Source organism: Rhinatrema bivittatum, chromosome 3 (assembly GCF_901001135.1).
Source record: "Rhinatrema bivittatum chromosome 3, aRhiBiv1.1, whole genome shotgun sequence".
Classification (NCBI taxonomy): Eukaryota; Metazoa; Chordata; class Amphibia; order Gymnophiona; family Rhinatrematidae; genus Rhinatrema; species Rhinatrema bivittatum.
Window position 1 is genome coordinate 90,898,017 of NC_042617.1, and position 21,373 is coordinate 90,919,389.

At 42.4% G+C, this 21,373-nt stretch overlaps 1 protein-coding gene across 6 annotated transcripts in view; it reads right to left on the reverse strand.

Annotated features, from left to right (window-relative positions):
* The window catches only part of CCDC88A (coiled-coil domain containing 88A), a 503,234-nt gene that overhangs the window by 233,368 nt on the left and 248,493 nt on the right, over positions 1–21,373 (reverse strand). For all 6 annotated transcript variants that reach the window (XM_029593463.1, XM_029593462.1, XM_029593464.1 and 3 more), the window contains exons 12-15: positions 18,705–18,849; positions 18,419–18,603; positions 16,893–17,030; positions 14,388–15,458 (exon numbers count right to left, since the gene is read on the reverse strand). In XM_029593463.1, coding sequence (XP_029449323.1) covers positions 14,388–15,458; positions 16,893–17,030; positions 18,419–18,603; positions 18,705–18,849 — 1,539 coding nt within the window. The remainder of the gene's footprint in view (positions 1–14,387; positions 15,459–16,892; positions 17,031–18,418; positions 18,604–18,704; positions 18,850–21,373) is intronic.

Here is a 21,373-nt window from a genome sequence, read left to right on the forward strand (position 1 = left end):
ATTAGCCAATCGTCCAGATAGGGGTATACGTGGACACCTTCCTTCCTGAGGAATGCTGCTACAACTACGAGGCATTTGGTGAAGACTCGTGGAGCAGATGCCAGACCGAAAGGCAGTACTCGGTATTGATAATGGTCGCGGCCTACTAGAAACCGCAGATATTTGCGATGGGATTGTGTTATCGCAATATGGGTATAAGCTTCCTTGAGGTCGAGGGAGCATAGCCAATCCCCTTTTTGCAGCAGAGGGAGTAACGTGCCCAGGGTTACCATCTTGAACTTTTCTTTTTGAAGGTACTTGTTGAGGGCCCGAAGGTCCAAAATTGGACGTAGCCCTCCTGACTTCTTTGGAATTAGGAAGTACCTGGAGTAAAATCCCTTGCCTCGTTGAGAGGGAGGGACAGGTTCTATAGCATTTGATTGCAAAAGGAGGGATACTTCCTGTTGTAATTGAGTGAAGTGGCTGGATAGACTCCACGCTTGAAGAGGCGGGGAGTCTGTCGGAAGAGTTATGAAATTGAGGTGGTAACCCTGTGCGATAATTGCCAGCACCCACTGGTCTGAGGTAATCCGTATCCAATGCTGTAAAAAGTGGCACAGACGACCCCCCACAGGGATGTGGGGGAGTGGGATATGGCATGTGCTCCGTGTCGGGAAGTCAAAGGCCTGCCGCAGGCCCGGGAGGTGGGGCTACAGCAGGTCTTTGTTTCCGAGGTTGGCGTAGCTGAGGTCTGGTGGAGGATCGAGCCGGACGAGGCCTAGTCGACGGAGGGTAATAACGACGTGGCCGAAAGAATGACTTTTTAGAGTCCTTCTTAGGTGGTGGTTTGGAGGATACCTCAGATGGAACAGACGAAAGTTGTTTCAACGTCTCGTGGTGATCCTTCAATTCCGCCACAATCTGTTGAATCTGTTCTCCGAACAGATTGTCCCCCAAGCAGGGTAAATCGGCTAGACGATCCTGGACCTCTGGGCGAAGGTTGGATGATTTTAACCAAGCCCAACGTCTGGCTGAGATGGCAGTAGCTGAGACTTTCGTGGAAGCATCGAAGATATCGTAGGCCGTTCTGATCTCGTGCTTCCCAGCTTCAAATCCTTTGTGAAGGAGGGCTTGAAGCTGTGGCTGGTATTGGTCCGGTAATGTGTCAGCGTAGTCCTGCATCTGTTTAAGGATAGCTCTGTTGTATTGAGTCATATAAAGTTGGTATGAAGCTATGCGAGATATCAACATAGCCCCATGATACACTTTCCTTCCCACACTATCAAGGAATTTGTTGTCCTTGATAGGGGGAGTGGAAGAGTGTGGTTTTAGGCGCTTGGCCTTCTTTTGCGCAGACTCAACTACAACAGAGCGATGATCCAGTTGAGACTTCTGAAATCCTGGTGCTGACTGAACAAGATATGTTGAGTCAGCTTTTTTATTAACTGGCGACACAGATGAAGGTGATTCCCAGTTTTTCTTTAAAAGATCCAGAAATACCTGGTGAATGGGGATGGAAGCGATAATTTTTGGGGCATCCAGAAATTGGAGCAGCTCCATCATTTGGTGCCTGTCATCGGTCTCAGATTGCAGCTGAAAAGGCACAATTTCTGACATCTCCTTTACAAAATTTATAAAGGAGAGATCTTCAGGAGGAGATCGTTTTCTACTCTCTGTAGGAGATGGTGGGGATGGTAAATCTGTATCTGAAGATGTATCATCACCCCAGGTATCATAAGGATCATGTAGGGCTTGCAGTCCTGAAGGACCTGGTAGAGGATCCAAAGGCATCGATGGAATCGGTGCTGCAAGCGGAACTGTGAACGGCATCGAGGGCTTCGGGGTTACCGATGGAATCGGTGCCGATCTTGGAATCGATGGAGCCGAAGGATAAATCGGTGGAAAGGTATGTGAAGGCACCGATGGAACGACACCGGACGGGGGAATCCGGAACGGTGTTTCTCCTGTCGATGAATGTCCTTCCGGAGATGATGGTGTAGTCGGTGCTACTGGAATCACCGATGGAAGGGCTCGCATGAGTGCCTCCATACGATTTAGTATCGGTGCCAACGCTTCCACTAGAGGCTCGGTGGTCGGTTCCCTCCTCGGTGGCAGAGTCGGTGCTGAGGTCGGTGCCTGAGGCGGTGCCGGAATCGGTGCCGGAGGCGGTGCCGGTGGAGGCTGGAATCTTCGCATCGCATTCTCGATGGCCTCCTGGACCAGCCGGTCCAGTTCTGCCCGGAGACCAGGGGTAACCATACCCGGCTCGACGGGAGAGGGAGGCTGAGGCAGGGCCGGAAGTACCACCGTAACCGGTGGGATCACGGCCCCCGCACCCCGGGAGGGTGAGGGTTTCCTCGGTGCCTGCGAACGAGACGTGGACGGTGCCAGGTCTGACCGAGGCTTTTTCGTCGGTGGCTCGGCCTGTTCAGAGGTCGATGGTTGTGGATCCTCGACGGGCCGAGACTTGTGCCGTCGATGGCGATGCTTATCCTTCCGATCTCCTCGCCCATCCGGGGAGGGGACAGGAGTCGACGGCCGAGAAGTCATCGGTGGAGGACGGTCACCGGAGGGTTGACGATGGTGGTGCAACTTCGACGGTGCCGGTTCCGATGACGTCGATGCTATCGATGGCGTTGGGGTGGGTGCATGGAAGAGGAGCCCCATCTTCTCCATCCTGGCTTTACGACCCTTAGGTGTCATTAGGGCACATTTAGTGCAAGTCAGGACATCATGCTCACTTCCCAAACATAGAACACAGACCCGATGGGGATCTGTGATTGACATAGTCCGGGTGCAATCCGGACAACGACGGAACCCCGTCGCCATGGCCTAGGGCCAAATTTAGCCGCGGGATTGGTAAGTGCCAACAGGCCTCTAGGGCCAAAATCGACGGCAGTCGATGAAAATCGGCAAAAAACTTACCGGCTTTCGCGGAGGTGACAAAAATTTGTCGAAGGGAGACCCCTGAGGGGCAAATTTTCTTCGGAAAGAAAAAACCGAATTCCTGTCAGGAACGTGGTAAGAGAGCTCCTTTCACCGCGTGGCAGCTGCTGCGCGGAAAAAAGAAGACTGAAGGGAGACCCCTGCTGGCTGCAGGGTCAGTGCCTTGCTGGGCATGCCCAGTAGGGGCCAGTCAAAGTTCTGTTTAAACTTTGACAGAAGTTTTCCGTGGTGGGCTCCATCCTCGATGTCACCCATTTGTGAGGACAACCATCCTGCTTGTCCTGTGAGAACATATTTAACATTACCTATTAAAAGGTCCCGTGCTGATATCAGTCTGCCAGTTTTTCTTATAACAAGCTAAACACATACGCCCTCCCTACGCCCCCTAACCAGGGGGTTTCCAGACATAACTAATTTGGATCCCCCACAAACCTCAGGAGATTGGTAGCTCAACAGAGTCAAAAAACACCAACAGAACTGTATTAACATCAGTAGGTTAGCACGGGTGGGCCCATGGGGGGGGGGAGCATACAAATTAGAGCTTTTGTGTGTGTGGGACAGCATGTGAGTAAGAGCTTATATGTGGGGGAGAGCATGCGGAAGTGAGAGCTTGTATATGTGAGGGGGATGGCATGAAAGAGTAAGTGTTCATGTATGGGGAAAAGAACATGCAAGAGTGAGAGTTTGTGTTTGTATGGGGGGACAGCATATGAGTGAGACAGTGAGTGTGTGTGAGGAAGGAAGGGAAGACTGTAGAAGGAGAAAGAAGAAAGAGAAGAGCGACCCTGAAAAAGGAATTAGGAAAAGACCGACAAAATATATATATTTTTTTTTAGTTATTCAGCAATTGGAATATGCCATCACTGGGCATATGCATTTCTTATATTTTTGTACTTCTTTCTTTCTTTAGAGTTCCACTGTTCAGAGTCGGGTTTTTTCAGGCTGTTTCGGTTTTGTCTGCTTGCTTCTGTTTCTAATTTATAGTCCCTTACTTCTATATTAGGTAAGGGTCGATATGTTTTTTGCCTGTTTGTGACTGAAGTGCAGTACTTCTGCTATCATGCTGTTTCTCTGTAGGGATTTGTAGCAGTCCAAGTTGCTCTGTTTGTTCATTAGGTTGTGTAGCAGTGTTCTAAAGCCTGGTGTAATATTTGTATTGCTACCTCTTCATAGACAAGGTTGCTGCTATTTGTATCCTGAGAGTTAGTGTTGTGATTGTATGGTATGGCAAGGTTATAGTTGTCTTTATTTGCAGGGGTTTGTGTTACTTCACAGTGTTAGCAGTGGAGAGATTTTATTTTGCTGAGCCAACACCAGAATTTTATTTTTTTTGTATGTTGGGCTATAATGTGAACTGTCCTAGTTCTGCTTTACATCTGTTCTTATGATTACTGCTATTGTATTGTTATTATGATCTATGCCTTTCTGGAAAGGAGATTCATGAAAGAATACAATTATATTTGTTTTATTACATGATTGATTGGATTTGATGTTTATGAGTTCTTTGCTTTTTACATAATATTCTTCTTGTATATTTATAAACTGCAATAAAAATAAAATAGATATTAATAAGGAAGTTTTAATGCTAGTACCGTATTTTTCACTCCATAAGACGCACTTTTTTTCCCCCAAAGGGGGGGGGGGAAATGTATGTGCGTCTTATGGAGCGAATATAAAAAAAAACCCAAACAAAAATCTAACAAAACCCCCCCCCCCCGACTCCCCCAAGACCTGCCGACTTAATTTCCTACAACCCCCCCACCCTCCTGACCCCCCCCAAGACCTGACAAACGTCCCTGGTGGTCCAGCGGGGGTCCGGGAATGATCTCCTGGGCGTGGGCCGTCGGCTGCCAGTAAACAAAATGGCGCCGACGGCCCTATGCCCTCACTATGTCACTGAGACCGACCGCTGCTATTGGTCGGTCTCAGTGACATAGTGAGGGCATAGGGCCGTCGGCGCCATTTTGTTTACTGGCAGCCGACAGCCCTATGCCCTCACTATGTCACTGAGACCGACCAATAGCAGCGGTCGGTCTCAGTGACATAGTGAGGGCATAGGGCCGTCGGCGCCATTTTGTTTACTGGCAGCCGACGGCCCACGCCCAGGAGATCGTTCCCGGACCGCTCCTGGACCCCCGCTGGACCACCAGGGACGTTTGGCAGGTCTTGGGGGGGTCAGGAGGGTGAGGGGTTGCAGGAAATTAATTCGGCAGGTCTTGGGGGGGGGTCAGGAGGGTGGGGGGTTGTAGGAAATTAAGTCGGCAGGTCTTGGGGGAGTCAGGAGGGTGGGGGTTTGCAGTAAATTAAGTCGGCAGGACTTGGGGGGTCAGGGGGGTGGGGGTTGTTAATTTAAAGGGTTGGGATGGGGGGGGAGGGGTTCCCAGAGAAAGAAAAGTTTTCTGATCTGGGGAGTGGACCGAAATGGCCCTCCCCAGACCCGAAAACAAAATGGGGAGAAAAAAAAAAGCTATGCACTCCCCTAATTTGTTCCATAAGACGCCCAGACGCAGAGCCGGTTTAGCACAATTTTTTTTTTTTTAATTTCCCCCCTCTGAATCCTAGGTGCGTCTTATGGTCAGGTGCGTCTTAAGGAGCGAAAAATACGGTAAGTGCTTGAAATAAGTTAAAATATTTTAAGTTTCACTCATGATGCATAACGGCTGTTGCAGACTACTCAGAAATCCATTGTAGGGTGCATGCTAAGGCATTATTTAAAATTGATAAGCGTACATCTAGTAGAGTTCAAACCTGATTGCCTACTGCTCACCCATGTTAACTTTGTGCCCACCCAAAAAAATCAATTCTAGTTATACCACTGACTCATATTGCTAGAAAGAAAACATCTAAATTATTTCACTTCTGTAGAGTGAAGACCATAACAACCAACTAACAGTATGGGAAGGTTCTGAACTGATCTGGCAGGACTTAAGGAAAGGAAGTCATCAGATAAGACCAAATTACTCCTTCCTTTTTGTTCCTCCAGACCAGTCAGGCAATTGGGATGAATCTGAACTATCCCTCAGACTGAGTGGAATACTACCAGCCCTTTTTCAAAACATCAGACCAAATGAGGTACCCTCTCTGGTTTGAAAATCCAGACAGAAATGCTTCATGGAAGGGTGCAAGGAGGCCAAGATAGCTGCCCTACAAATTTCCATCAGGCACATTATCTGAAGTTCCATCCATGAATAGGCAGGAGCCCTGATTGAATGAAAATTAGGACTCATGAGAATTGGGAATCCTTTAGCAATATATGCTGATCCACTTGTTTCCTTAATCTAATGGGCTATTGAAAACTTAAAAGCCAACTCCCCCTTCTGCTGTCTGCTGAAAGGGTGAAAAAAATTGGTCAGACCTCCTAAAGGGATGAGTCATCTTTAAATATTGCAAAAGAACCCTATGAACATCCAACCTGTGTAACTCTTAAATTCCCTTTAGAGTCTTCCCTCTTGAATAAAGGGAAGAAAACCATCTGACAGATGAAATGATGATACATCCTTTGGTAAAATGATGAAATCATGCATATCTATACCACCTATTCCACAAAACTCAGAAACTGCTCTCTATCAAAAGGCCCTGAAGTTACGCAATCCATCTCAACAAACAGATTGCTATCAAGAAAAATCATCTTAAGAATCAAGTCTTTCATGGACATTCTCCCTTTTTTCAGAGGCTCAAATGGCAAAAATGGCAAAAAGAACAAAGAAGTTAGGGCCAATCTTAGGTTCCATGAAGGAAACAAATCTCCAGTAGGTTGACAAATATGTTTCACCCCCTTTAGGAATCGTAACATGTCCAAATAAGCTGCGAAAGGAAAGCTCTACAGCTGTCTCCTGGAGCAGGCGAGAGCCACAACCTACACCGTTCTGCAGACCTTTCTGCGAGAAAGTCAAAATTGAAGCAACTAACTTCTTAAAAGGGAGAAACCACCCCCTTCTGTACCCCATGCAACAATCATCCTCCACACTTGACCATGCCAAGTATATAATTTTTCAGCCTGCAAAGTATTGGCCATTAGCTTGTCGGCAGAGCCCTTTTTAGTCAGACAAACCATCTCAAAGGCCAGACTAAGACAAAATGGAGTTGAATCCTCTGCACCAACAGACCCCCTGCCTGGAGGGAATCTCAAACATTTCCTGTCAGGGCATGGGTGCCAGTTAAGGGTAATACCCAGGGCAGCTGCAGGCTTCTTCAGGTATGAGCTGTGCAGGACAAGATCTTGTTTGTACTGGCCACTTCCCCCTCAGGTTGAGACCTCAGGTTCTGGTGGCCAGAAGGAAGGTGCCCACAGGGTAATAAAGAACACAAACTGGGAAGAGTTCACTGAAGGGTGGTGAAAGGTGTCCACAAAAAGCAGAGAACAGGGAGTGCACCATGAGACAGAGGCTAAAAACAAACACAGACAGAACAAACGATCAGGCCATACATACAATAACACATACAAGTTAACCATAAGTCAGAGCAACATACAAAACAGGAAGGCCATAAAAAAAGCAAGAGAAGCAATAAACAGAAAACCAAACAAGAGCCACTTATTCAAGGGGGAATTCTGCGCACAAAAATTTAAAATCCTGCATACTTTATATTGGTCAAAATAGGAAAATATACATGACAGTCTAAATAATTAATTTAAAATGTAATACAGAAAAAAGATGATTCATTAATAGATGCAGAGTTTTAAATATTTTGAGAATTTCCCTAGAAATACACTGAAAGAATGTCCCTGCCACTTTCTCTTCCTACTCGCCTGGCCAGTCTCCTTTCACTTTGCTCTCTTAGGCCCCAACTCCTTCACACTCCACTATCTCTCCTCTCCCCCTCTAGCCTCAACCCTTTCTCTACTATATATCTACTCCCAGTTTGGCCCCCCTCTCTCAGTAATGCTTCCTCTGTCCCTCTCACACATGCACATCCTTAATATAGCTCCCTCTCTTACTCGCGCACACACACACACCCACCCTTATACAGGCTCCCTCCCCTCTCTTGCACACACACCCTCACATAGGTTCATATACACACTCCTTCACAATCTCCTCACATAGGCTCCCTCTCTGACACGCACTCACACCCACGCACCCTCACACATGCTCTCTCTCACACACACACATACACACCCTTGCACACACACCAACACACAAACTTGCAGTCTCTCACATACACATACTCGACACATTCTCACTCTTACCAGGGTCTGCTTCATTCGTAGCCACTGGGACTTCACCATTTTTTGCCGTGAGCGGGATGGGGCCTGCTACATCTTTGCCACAAGTGGGATGAGCTCCGTTTGCAGCATGCTAGGGCCTGCACCATCTTCGCCACAGGATGTGCACATCTTCTCCACGATCAGGATGGGCTCCATACGTGGCACACCGGGGCCTGCACCAACTTTGCCACTTGCAGCATGCCGGGGCCTGCTTCAAATTCTGCACAGAAAATGGAAAGTCTGTGCAGGCGGGGAATTTTGCACAAATTCTGCACTCTGCAGTAGCACAGTACTCCACCAGAGAGTAGCCACAGCAAAGAGTAAAAGGCTCCAAGATGAGGCAGAGAGTAACAGGTGAGGCAGGCTTAAAAAGGAGTGGCAGTGCGGAATCATGGCATCTTCAATGCATGTCTGGCAGCTCAGACTGCGGCCCACTGAGAGTCCTGCAGGCAGGAGGGCCACACTGCAGCCAAGGTCCTTACACTTCTCTTCCTCGATTTTTTTTTTTTTTTTTTTAATATCTTTATTGATTTTTCAGAATATAAACATCCACTTGCCAAAGAAAATTATTCAAAAGAAAAGAAAATCTATGATAGTGTAAAGTAAATATATTCTAATAAGTATCCATTCAAGGAAAAAAATGTGAACCGACGAAACATAAGAGGGACAATAGGAGAACTTTGGAAATAAAAATATATCTAGAGGGGTGGTCCCTACTAACTTAACATGAGATCTGTCTATATACCAAACCAATCAGTTTTCCTCTCAACTCAAGGATGATCATCCCCAACCAATGAGGATTTTTACATGTCAAGGAAATGTCACAATCGAGATGGTTAAAAAAATATGTACTTAACATTAGATAGTACAAGCAAACATTTATATGGAAAATGAAGAAAGAAAGTCACACTCACTGCCAAAGCCTTCTGATGCATAGAAGAAATTTTTTCTACAATCCGGTGTAGATTTACAAAGGTCAGGAAAATATCCATATTTTATGACCCAAAAATATAACCTGAACCCTCTGGAAAAAAAGATGCAGGACTGAGTCCCAATCCTGTGAGAAAGCAAAAGTCACAAGGAGAGCAGCTCTATGGGACTCATCCACCGGTGAGGTCCCCAACATATCCAAACTAACATTAGACTGATCTCACTGTTCCTGCCTACCCACTGTAATCTCCAAACCCTTCCCTAAATGGGGAGGCAGTGCGTGCTTCCTATGCTATTTGAAATACTTCATGCAAATAGAACTTTAAAAGTTCCTCAGGACAGACTAGGGGCAGCTTGGGAAAATTCAACACTTGCAAATTCAGGTATCTCGCTGAGTTCTCTAGATTTTAAATCCTGTGATGTACAATCATTTTCTCTTGAACAAACACTATCTGTATTGAGGATAACTGTGGTCATTTGCTCTAGTTCCTCTATTTTCTGTGACTGTGCTGATACAATGGCGTCTTGTGATTGTACCCGGTTATAAATATCAGTTATAACTGTCATTAAAGAGGAAACTTTTTTCTCCAATGTAGTCAGGACAAGCCAATACCCTCCAATGTGATGGGAGGGGTTTTACCAATGTAAGAATTGTCTATCAAAGATGCAGTTAAAGAAAGAGAGAGATCCAGGAGAAGGAGCAGTGGGCCAATCAGGTGCCACCAATTCATCAATTTTGGCTGACAAGTTATTTTCTGAAAAACCTGATACCTGAGTGGTCATGGAGGAAACATATATAAGAGACTGCAAGTTGTTCATGGATGCATTAAGGCATTCAGACCCACTGAGCCCTTCTCTTTTCTGCAACAGAAGCATCCACTTTGGCATTCCTCTTTGTGGGCATCGGATCCATAATTAGTCTTTTCCATTTGGCTACAATCAGAGATCAGGCAGCTTTAACAGTTCCTATTCTCCTGGATCCAGGTTGCCTTGGGTCAAAAAAAAAAAATCCACCTGAACATTCTCCAAAACCACTATGTGAGTAGCCAACAGCACTTGTAAATAAGGTGGCTTACTTCTTTGGCTACCTGTAAACTCCTAGTCCCGCCCTAATGATTTATATACATCACCACCATCACACCGTCCAAGAGAACCCACAGGCCCTGCAAATTTACTTGGTGCTCGTTATCACTCACAGAATTTCCATCTCTACTGCCTCTTGTCCCTTCAAAAGAGCCCAGATCTCCAAAATCGTCACTTACACTAACAGATGACTACTTTACCAAGGTGATAGTGCTTTGACTTCCTGAAGAAACTCCTAGCCAAAACCTCTGAGAGAGAGAACTTAGCCCTATCTTCTGGGCATCTGAAAGTCTTAAATTCCCCTAAATCACTCTCTAACTTCTCCAGAGCTTCTCCAAACAGAAGCTTTCCTTTAAATGGAAGCTTTGTAAGGTGCATTTTGGAAGCTGCATCAGTCGCCTAGAACCTCAGGCAAAGCAACCAGCAAGCCTCCAGCACTGTGATCATTCTTCTCTTTGTTGCCCAAATAAGATCACAGAAAGTGTCCATTAGTGAACCTGCTTCAAACAGACGTCTCCACAAGATCTGTCCCAGAGATTCCCAGCACACCATCTTGAAGCTGCTGAAACCATCACAGACAAGCTCTAGTCAAATAGCGACTGCAGACCACTGCCTACAGAGCTAAACTGGAGACCATAAAGAACTAAAGACTCACTATTCCAATTCCAAGAATCCTTGCGTGCCATGCCTCTTTCTATTAAAAAAAAAAAAAAAAAAAAGGTAGTCTAATGACTGTAAGGTGACCACTTGTGGAACCTTTTAGCTTCTCCCTCTCTCCTGTTGGTAATGGGTAGATTTTTCCCAAGGGCTTTCTAAAATTCAGGTGTGTGTTGAAAGAGTCCCATTCCACATCAACCAGCTTCTTGATCATTTGGTGCAAGAATAAGTCTCTCACAGGCTTCTTCATACGTGCCATAATCAGGTCTAAGAACATAAGAACTTGCCATACTAGGTCAGACCAAGGGTCCATCAAGCCCAGTATCCTGTTTCCAACAGTGGCTTCGTACTGCTTTGTTTTTCTCTTCCCCTTATCTGATATGCCCAAGACTCCCAAGGACATCAACAATCCAAGAGGGCAACTCTTCCTTTCTATAGAGACAAATTACTAAGGAATTTTCTTTCTTTAAAGAAACCTTGCCTGCCAGATTCCCCCTAAAATCACTTCCTTGTTCCCTCTTTAAGGGATTTCCACAGACCTGGAAGATCCTTTTTCCTCCAGATCCCAGACCACAGGTGTACTTCCCAGCGAGCTCCAAGCTCACCAACAGAGTAATCAGGGGGTTAGAATTACACATACCTGCACCCTGCCTTAAACAAAATGCATGGGTCAACAACCACCCAAATTCCATCAAAAAGGGAGATGTGAAGATAGTAAAAAGGAGAAAGAAAGAGAGCCCAAGATCTCCCTGGATTGACCTAGCATGGAAACTGGCCCTGGGAACTGCCCCTCACTTGAGAGGACAGAGATTAAAATTAGAGGCCCTATCTGCCCTGCATCTGCAGACCCACACAGTTCTAAAATGGCCACTGTTCCTGTTGCAGCCTATGCCACTCCCAGCAGGAGAAAATGTTTGACCCATGGCAGCCGCTGATATCAGTCCCAGCATGACAGAGGCATGATTCACTTTCCTCCTCCAGCCCAATGCAGCAATGGCCAGTGTTTCCCATTTGTGTGACACAGGATACAGATAAAGCAGGGACCACCACGTTTTGAGCGCTCTACAGGCCACAGATATGCCTCCACACCCCACACCTGCCGATATTCTGCCAAAGGATTGTGGAAGACTGTGGATCTGATGCAGCTCCTCCCAATCTAGGCTGGCTCTCTTACCCCTTTACTGCCACTCAGTTTATCTTTCCTTTTTCTTCAATGAACTTTATTCAAAGGCTATCCTACCCAAAAGTTAGGAGGTCAGAGAAAGTGGAGGTGAAGGAAGAAGAAACAAGAGGGAGCCACAGTCTAGAGGCCCACCAAGGCTCTCCTGGAAGCCCCCTGCTTCTTCTAAACCTGACCAGGGGAGGAACAGATCCAAAGGTCTGTCACCCCAGAAGCCAGACACCTTCTCAAAAAGAAAAAAAAAAGTCCTCTACAACAGGCCCAAACCCAATTACAGAACAGCACAGTTTATACTATCCCTGTCATTTCCTGGAGGCACAAAAATACTGCAAGCTGATGTCAGCACGAGATCAATATAGGATGATGTAAGCAAAACTGTTGTTCTGTCTCCATCTGTTGATAAAGGATTGATTTGGCAGGTAAAAAATGGAATCTGGAATTATTCTGGGTCTGTGACAACCAAGCTATCACAGATCTGCTTACTAAACCAGGCAGGCAATATTTAAAAGATAAGCCAGCAGAAAGTTGAGGCTATAACTCTGCTCTGCCCCCTTACAAAATAAAACTAACTAATCATCAATTCAAATTCTGTGCCTCTTGTTGGAACTAGGAGATATAAGAAATAAGCTTTTACTAATCTAAGTAGGAGTACTTCATTAGTAAATACTTAAAGATACCATGTCTAGAGACTATGAAATTATTAGTTTCTTTCTTACTTAACAAAAATATTCAGATATTGTAATGTTTTGGGGAATGTGACAGAAAATTGTATGGATAATTGAAATCTGATCTAGAATAATCTATGTTATTTTTTCCATCTACACATAACTAGGACTTCAGAATTAGGTTTTAACCGATAAACCCTCCCAATGCAAAATAAATAAATACATAAAATAGGTTTTTATTAGATAAACAGCAGAAAAACAGCACTTCCTCTAGTATCCTCTCACCCCTCCTTTGTGTATCCTGGATCTTCCACTTTGTTTTTGTATCTTTTCCATGCTGACTCCTCAGCTGCACAAATGTATGTATTTGAATGAATCAGAAAAGGTACTCAACAATAGTTCTTGTACTATGAAAACACAGACATCAATTTTTGGTAGCCCCAAAGAACCCCTAATTAGCTGGAAAACAAACACCTAAATTTACAGTTTATCAACACCTCCAATCTGAAGCTCAAATTATAACATTTCTTTTGAAGATGTAGTGGACAACACTGGAAACTCCTGTTACACTGGGCAAAAATTTTTTACAAAAGTCATGTTACGGAAATGAAATTAGTCAATTCTTATACATTTCCATGTGCTAAACACGAATGTGACTCTGAAAATGCAAAATTGGCTCTAGTTTTTTTGTAATATGCAATAATATAATTACATCTTGAATTGTATGCCAATAGTAGGAGACCTACTACCTTTTGAAAAATGAAGTCATAGACTACGTCTTAGATTTCTTTGCTTGTCTCTTGTACACCTGTTCGGGAGCATCTCTGCGGAGTGTCCAGCAGTAGTCAGCCAGCATGAATATTTCAAATGCTCACCCTTTATGACTGGGCTTCATATAGTACACTGCTGACGTCAGCTTACTCAGCAGCAGCATGGCAGTAGAACTGCATTGCATCAGAAAATGATGTAATAAACTCTGGATGATGTGTGCATGATGGTATTATGCAATATGATGCAATATTACATCATTCTAGGCTTATTTACAGTCCTACTGGATAAATTTACATGACTAAACATAGAAAGTGAACTATATTAAATATCTTCAAAACAAGAGCCAATAAAAACTTTTCATGGTCATATTCGTGTTCAGCACATCAAGATACTACAGAGTAGGACCTTTTTAGGTCAGTAACACTTTCATTGTTGCCCAGTGATCATCAGTATGGAGATGCGTGAGTATTCAGAATTTCAGCTGCAATGCTAACTTGAGTTGGCCATTTCTAAAAGCCTTCCCATCTACCTAAATATTGAAAATACAGATTAGATGGAGACCTGAGATGTGGAATGAATGGGAAATAATCTAGCTTCAGAAGATCAATGGTAGTTGCTTTGCAGATTGAAAAAGATTTGCCAAAATTAAGGATGACTAAAGGCCCAGTAGTTAGTGCATGGTACTCACCAGAAAGATTCAAAATTAGGTAACACTCAGGTCCTCCCAACTTGTAGGTTAGCCTTGGCTGCACGTATGGCACACTTGCACTCAAGTACAGCAGAGCTATTGCTCTACAATTTAGGAATGCACTACTGCTGAATTAAACCCAGTTTTAAATGTCATTAATACAGTTTCACACATGCAATATAAGAAAAGAATGAATTTTTAATAAACAATTTTGCATATTGTTAAATATCATTGCAAAGTAAAAATAATATTAAAACTACAAGACTACGTGGGACTTATAATTACCTCACGCAAAGTGATGAGGGTTTTCTTATCAATAGTTGTTCTTTTCACAAGCTCCTTGTTTTCCTTCTCCAGCTCTTTAAGCCTTATGCAGGATTCTTTAAATGTACTTGTTTCCTTACAAAGGGATTTATTTTCTTTTTCCAGATTAACAATTTTTGCATTATTCTCTTCCAGTGTACTATCTTTAATTTCTGCTTGTTGACGTAGCCTTTTATTTTCTTTCTCCAGCTGTTTCTTGTCTTTTTCCAGTTGGTAGGTTTCCTGTTCTAATAGCTTATTATCCTTCTCTAATTGTTCTAGCCGTTTACTAGAAATTTTTAACTCTTCTAGATTTTTTTGCATAGCTTGGTTTTCAGTCTCTAAGTCTTGAAGTTCACTTTCCAACTGCTGGATTTTCTTGTTGCTGTTTTCCAATGCTTTTTGTAAACGTTGATTTTCTGTATCCAAACCTTGATAGCTGACTTCTAAGCGTTCCGTTTTTTTGAATGAAGCTTTCATAAGATCAAGACCTTTTTTCAGTTGTTCCTTTTCATTTTCCAGCTCTTTATTTTCTAACTCTAACTGAGCCACCTTGATGTTGGTGCACTTTAATGATTCAATCGTCCGTCTCAGTTCTAAGTTTTCCTCATCAAGCTGTGAATTCTCTTTTTCTAAGGACTCTAGCTGAAACGTGACATTCTTTAGATTATCTAACATCTTTTTTAGTTTTCGGTTTTCTAGTTCCAGGTCTGTGTTTTCTTGCTCCAAAGTCTCAATCTTCTCACAAGTAATTTTTAAACTTGTGATCTTTTTCTGTAAAGTCTCATTCTCCTTTTCAAGACGATGCAACTCTGTTTCAAGCTCTTCTGCTCTTTCCCCTTTTTCTTTGTAATGTTCCAGTTCTTTCCTGATTTGCTTCTTTTCAAACTCCATCTTGTTCAACTTACTGCTGGTCTCTTTAATAGATTCATGGAGGATTTTATTTTCTTTTTCAATATCCTTTACCCTGGCTTCAGCACTGATCTGTGACCTTTGCCTCAGGGAAGCTATTGTTTGATTCAAATGCTCATTTTCCTGTTCCAAACCTTTAATCTAATTTATAGAAAGGAAACAAAAGTTAGGTCAACTTTGTTCAGAATTGGAGAGGTCGATATTCAAAAGCCATTTAGACAGATAACTTTTCAGTTAAGGCATATTAAAAGACTTATGCGCCCAAATTCTAGACAGATAACTAATTATGTGGCTAGAATTTAAGCACATAAATCAGGGGCATTCCAGGGAGGAGCAGCTAGCTAACTTTAGGACAGGTCAGTGGCATGACCAGAGTTAGCTGCATAAACATATGCAGCTAACTAAGATAACCAGGTATATGCACCGCTGAATATATCCTGCTAGTTAGCTGAATACGTTTATCTGGTTAACTAGCAAAGCCGCTCAGTGGCTTAATATTGCTCTAGGATATTTTAGTGGAACAATACCTGACAACAAAACACTTCCAATCCACAAAAAGTGGGGGTAATTTCAATGAACCTGCTTCAACAGAACCCACACTGCAAACAAAATTGATTACCTAACACTTAATCAATTTTTACTACTTTTTTATATATTTTTAAATACTTTTGAAACACTCAACAATTGACCAATTTAAAAAAAACTTTTCTTTAATCGCGCTCATCACATTCACTTGTTAGTCTCTAAGACTTAAAAAATGTTTGTGAAAAAATGTTTAAGGAAAAAAAATATATTTAATGAGTGTAAAGTGATGCTTCATAAATTTTCAAGGCACCATCCCAGTGTACCATACTTGTTCTCTATTTAATCATAAGCACCACCGTCCACCCAATATGATTAAGTGTTAGGTAATCAATTTTGTTTGCAGTGTGGGTTCTGTTGAAACTAGGATATTTTAGGGCAGACAGAGTAAGTAGCAGAGGCAGTAAGATGGAAAATTGTAGGAAGTATTATATTTTTAACACAAGCTCTTCTAAATAAAACCTACATTAACAAATTCCTTTTTCAAAGCATAAAAGTAAATACAATGGGTACTAAATCATGAATGGTACTTGGAAACACCACAAACTAAACTTTTATGGAACAGATCTGAATAACCCATGTTTGCAATGTATGTGGTCTAATTAAGCTCATACACTGCAGCCAATTTTCAAAGAGAAACTAACCACGCTGTTTTCTTTTGAAAATTTACAGCCACAAAGTATACAAGCCAAAATCGCCCATTTTATTTGCACTTGCTATTTGTGCATGCAGCCAAGGGGGCAAAATAGCATGTTAGATATGAAAATCTAACATAAGTGCGATTTTCCCCTCACCTCTTAGGAACAGCTCTCTATACCCCAGGTCAAAGCACACATGCCATGAAAGCCAGTATATACTTTTCCTGAGCAGATGGCAAGTCTCAGACAATAAAATCTTCTTAATAAAGCTTATCAGACTAAAAGCATGTACTATTAAGGCAACTTCATTCAACATTAAATTTAACCCTTATCAATAGGAAATAGCTTGGCAAACCTGTCGCTCAGAGTTTTCTTGAAGTGTCTCAATGGTCTTTTCAAGCTGCGCTTTTTCCTTCATTAAGTCATTGCTCAATGCTTGACTATTCTGAAGGCTTTGCTTCTCATGGCTTATTTCACTCTCAAGTCTTCCCAGCTGAAGAAAAAAAGGCTGGTTTATAATTCTTAAAATGAGAGGTAAGGTTGTTTATTTTACAAAAAATATGAGACCAATTTTTAAAACAACATGCAGGTACACTGTTCCTACAAGCCTGTAAGCCAATTTCAAAGAGAAATTCTCCCTAGAATTTTCCTTTGAAAACTGGAGAAGACTGGGGAATGCAAGTGCAAAGTATGCATGTGAAAGAATTTGCGGGGACTTGAAAATGAAGTCTCCACACGTACACTCTTCTCTCTCTCCCGATCTAACCCAGCCCCTTTAATCCTGTGTGGTGAATGGCGTATTTACTTTTATCTTTTAAGGTGTGTGGGTGGGGGGAGGGTGAGTGGGCTGTTTAAACTGCATTTACAATGGGAAATTGCCCTCAATAAGAGTAAAACCGCTGGGTTTCATACTAACCTCCAGTTCAGTTTTGTACAATCCAGTATCATTTTTTTGGCTCATTCTTTCACCTTCAGTACCATCAATCATTACTGCCCCTATTACCTTCCTATTATTATATGGAGATCTGTCCACGCTTGGCTCTATCTCTTCCCACTTCTGTAAAGGACAACCTTCACAGGCATTTCTCTGGATAAAGTGGCCTGAGAGAAAATTGCTCTTCAAATGCAGCTAAAAGTATGTGCAGTTTCCACAGCATTCAGACTTTCAACTGTGTGAAAGAGGCATTCCTGGGAACATGTTTAGATTGGGAGAGGAAAGCAGCAGGCAGACATTCAATTACCAAAATGTTCCAAAATTTTGCAATTATGCATGCTGTTTGAAAATGCCCAATAAAGTTTTGGTAGTGCTTTGTATTGTACTCTATAGGCATTCTGATGCAAGCTTGCAGAGATGAGGTGGGCAAACAAGATAATTTGCTTGGTGGCTCAAACCAGAATTGAGTCAAGGAGTCAGTCAGAAGCTCAATTAATTGAAGTTGCATAAGAAAAAAAGTCAGCAAGATCCAGTGCAATGGCACAGCTGTAGTACTTTCGATGGTAATACAAAAGACATGGGTTTGAGACACTTGTCCAGGGTATGGTAGGGCTTAGTAGTCTTGCAGAGGTGAGGCACTTAAACTTTAAGGAAGGAGGGCTGATGTCTGCTGCTACTACAGTGACTCCTTAATTACAGAAGAGTAGCCAGTGAGAGGTTTAGTTTTCGAGGACACTTTCTTTAGACCCTTAGCCAATGAGGGATCCTGTGTCAAATGGCCAACTGTCTGGGGAAAGGGAATTTAAACATGGGAGAAAAAAATAAGTTGGCATATAACTTATCCATTTTTAGACTACTGATCCTAATAAATATCTTCTATAAATATAACTTCCAAGATCTTCCCTTACTGCATTCTCTATTTTGCATAAGTAATATCAAGCCAATACCTTTTTGTTTAACCTTTGGTTTTCTTTTTCTAGTTTCAGAATCTTTGAATTGCTGCCCTCAGCAGAACCCATAACATTCCGTAGCTCTTCTACAGTCTTCAGCAAACTTTGGTTTTCCATTTCCAGCTTCAGCAACCTGCTTGATGTTAATTCATTCACTTCATGACCAAGTGACTTTTGTGGTGCTATAAGATTGAATGAAATAAAGTTTAATAGAACTCCTGTGCAAATTCACATTAAAGGACAATAATAATGGGGAAACGCTAGAGAGGACATGATTGCTTACCCTCAGCTATTTCACCTGTCTTGGATAGCTGCTCTAGCTCCCAACCAAGATGCAATGATTCATCCATACTTTGCTTCTGAGCCAGTTCCAGAGTCATGTTTTCTTCCACCAATTCCTCAATCTTCCTTCTGTCCATATCACGCTCCTGAAAAGAAAACAGAAGAAAACATTTTCATTTAAATGTCTTTTAGGACTGGACATATTTAAGAATCATAAGTCTAACTCCAATAAGTCTGATCAATGCTCTATGAAAGGATAAAATCAAAGGCACTTCAGTTAGCTTTGTTTTCAAAGTTAGATACCTTTTTATTGGTCAATGACTGTTCTTACTGTAATGCAATTTATGGTTCTTTTGAATAGGAAAATGCATACCATCTCTTCTCGGCTTCAGCTCCAACATTTTCTTCTCTTATGGGAATACAGAGCCATAAAGATAAAGCTACAGATTATGTTATTCATTTTTATAGTATTTGGTTGAATAGCTTTATTCCATGATTGGGTGAGAGACTTGACTGCAAGGGTAATTACTTACATGTAATAGTTCTCCAACTATAGTATTTGAATAGTGTCACACTGATGGTTACATGACCTTTCACATCAAACCAGTGAAGCTTGGTTCATGCTGAAGAGTTTTAATGAAATTCTTGCATGACTAGGTGGCATTACACCCATGAAAGACCAATTATCTCAGTTCCTTTTTCATAACAGGCAGAAAGAAGTAATGGATATCTTCTAAAAAGGAGGAATGTGTGACCATTTGGATATTATCTTGATAGAACAAAAATCATAGGTAACTAATTACCCATTCTCCAAAAATAATCATCTTTGTTATAACTTTTTATTTATTACCAAAACACAAAAAACAAAGCAGAGCAGTAAATGGTGCATCAACCACATTTCAGAAGAACAGTAAACTTACCCCAATCGAGTAAAGGCCCTCTTCATAAGCATGTAACATATGCCATCTCAAATTATCGAATAGAATTTTGCCAGCTCCAATATTTTCCCCACACTCCATTGTATACTGAGGACTTCCCTTTCAGAGCAAAAGTTATACACTCTGATACTACCAGTTCTGAAATTGTATTTCACCTGGAGTGACGTCTTCCAAAAAATATGCTAAGGTAATCCTTCCCACATGTAACATATGGGAAACCAGGTGTTTATCACTTTTGGACAAGTCCTGATCCTCTCACCTATTTAACAAACATATTTCAGGGTAAAGAACAATTGACAAATTCACAATTCTTTCCATTATATTGTGTATTTCCAGCCATAAGTTTTCTAATTCCACACATCCCCAACCACATATGCACAACGGACCCTATTACTCCGCATTGTCTCCAGCATCTGGAACTGGAGTTACTAAACTATCTTGAATGCAGTCAGACTGATGGACTTCACCAACTAGAGGTGGGATGCAATATATGTAGTCAATAGAGTGAAAGAAGAAATCACAATATAAGAAAAAAAGATTTTTGGATATTCTGCAGAGTGGCCCATGGAAAAGTAGCCTGCCTGCGTGGCACTGGTATTGGAGGCGGATTACTTTTCCATGGGCCATCCTGTACAAGGGGAAATTAAAAAAAAAAATACTCAGTGACTAAATGAGATAACTAAACTCACCCTAAATTTAGGGACCTAAAACTCAGGAGATAAATGTGGACCTGTAATTCATTTGCATAGATTTAGGATCTTAGATTAAATGCTTAGTGCTAAAAATCGGTGGTAACTGCCTACATTTTTTCCCACTTTAATTTTGTGACATGGCTGTGAGCAAGGAGGACCAAAACCACTGGACCTCATTATTCAATACATTTGTGTCATCTGGAGAGAAATCAAGGGAATAACATACATTTATACCATCAGACCTGGAATCCACAATATGGATCCAACAGATATATTCTGACATTGTATTATCTTCCCTACAAAGACCTCAATGTTTTGGGCTCTTATTTCAGGATGAATTCCAATTGGTCTGATTGACTGACAAGGGAGTTGGCATAATTGATCAAAAGGTCTATTGAATAAAGTGCTTGGATGGAGATTCACACTGATCTTATGAACCTTAACTGTGAAGAGTCCTCAACCAGCCAATGCTACAAGTAGGGAAACACATGTACTCCCAGACTGTCCAAGTACACCACAAGCACTAGCATGTGCTAATATCACATGACTGTGTTGATAAACCAAAAGCCAGTACACAATGCTCCAAGCTCTGCTATTCTCCAAACTCGACTATTGCAATGCCCTACTCCTGGGCCTCCCATCCAGTTCTCTCAGGCCACTACAACTTCTCCAAAATGCAGCAGCAAGATCACTCTCAAACACCAAAAATCTGAAGACATCTCACCAAGCCTCAAAAACTTGCATTGGCTGCCCATCCCACACAGGATTCAATACAAAGTTCTAACACTCATCCAACAAAGCACTATACACTGAAATATTCGACTGGCTGAGCCCTGTCCTACACTTTCAATCCACCCAGAGAACACTCCGATCCACCAACACTGGACTCATTCTAACTCCCTCACCAAAATTCACCCACCTAAACTCAACAAGGGACCGATCCATAAGTGTGGCAGGTCCAACACTCTGGAACAGCCTACCGCCTCAACTCAGGCTCAACCCCACAACCCAATCATTCAAAAAGAACCTTAAAACATGGC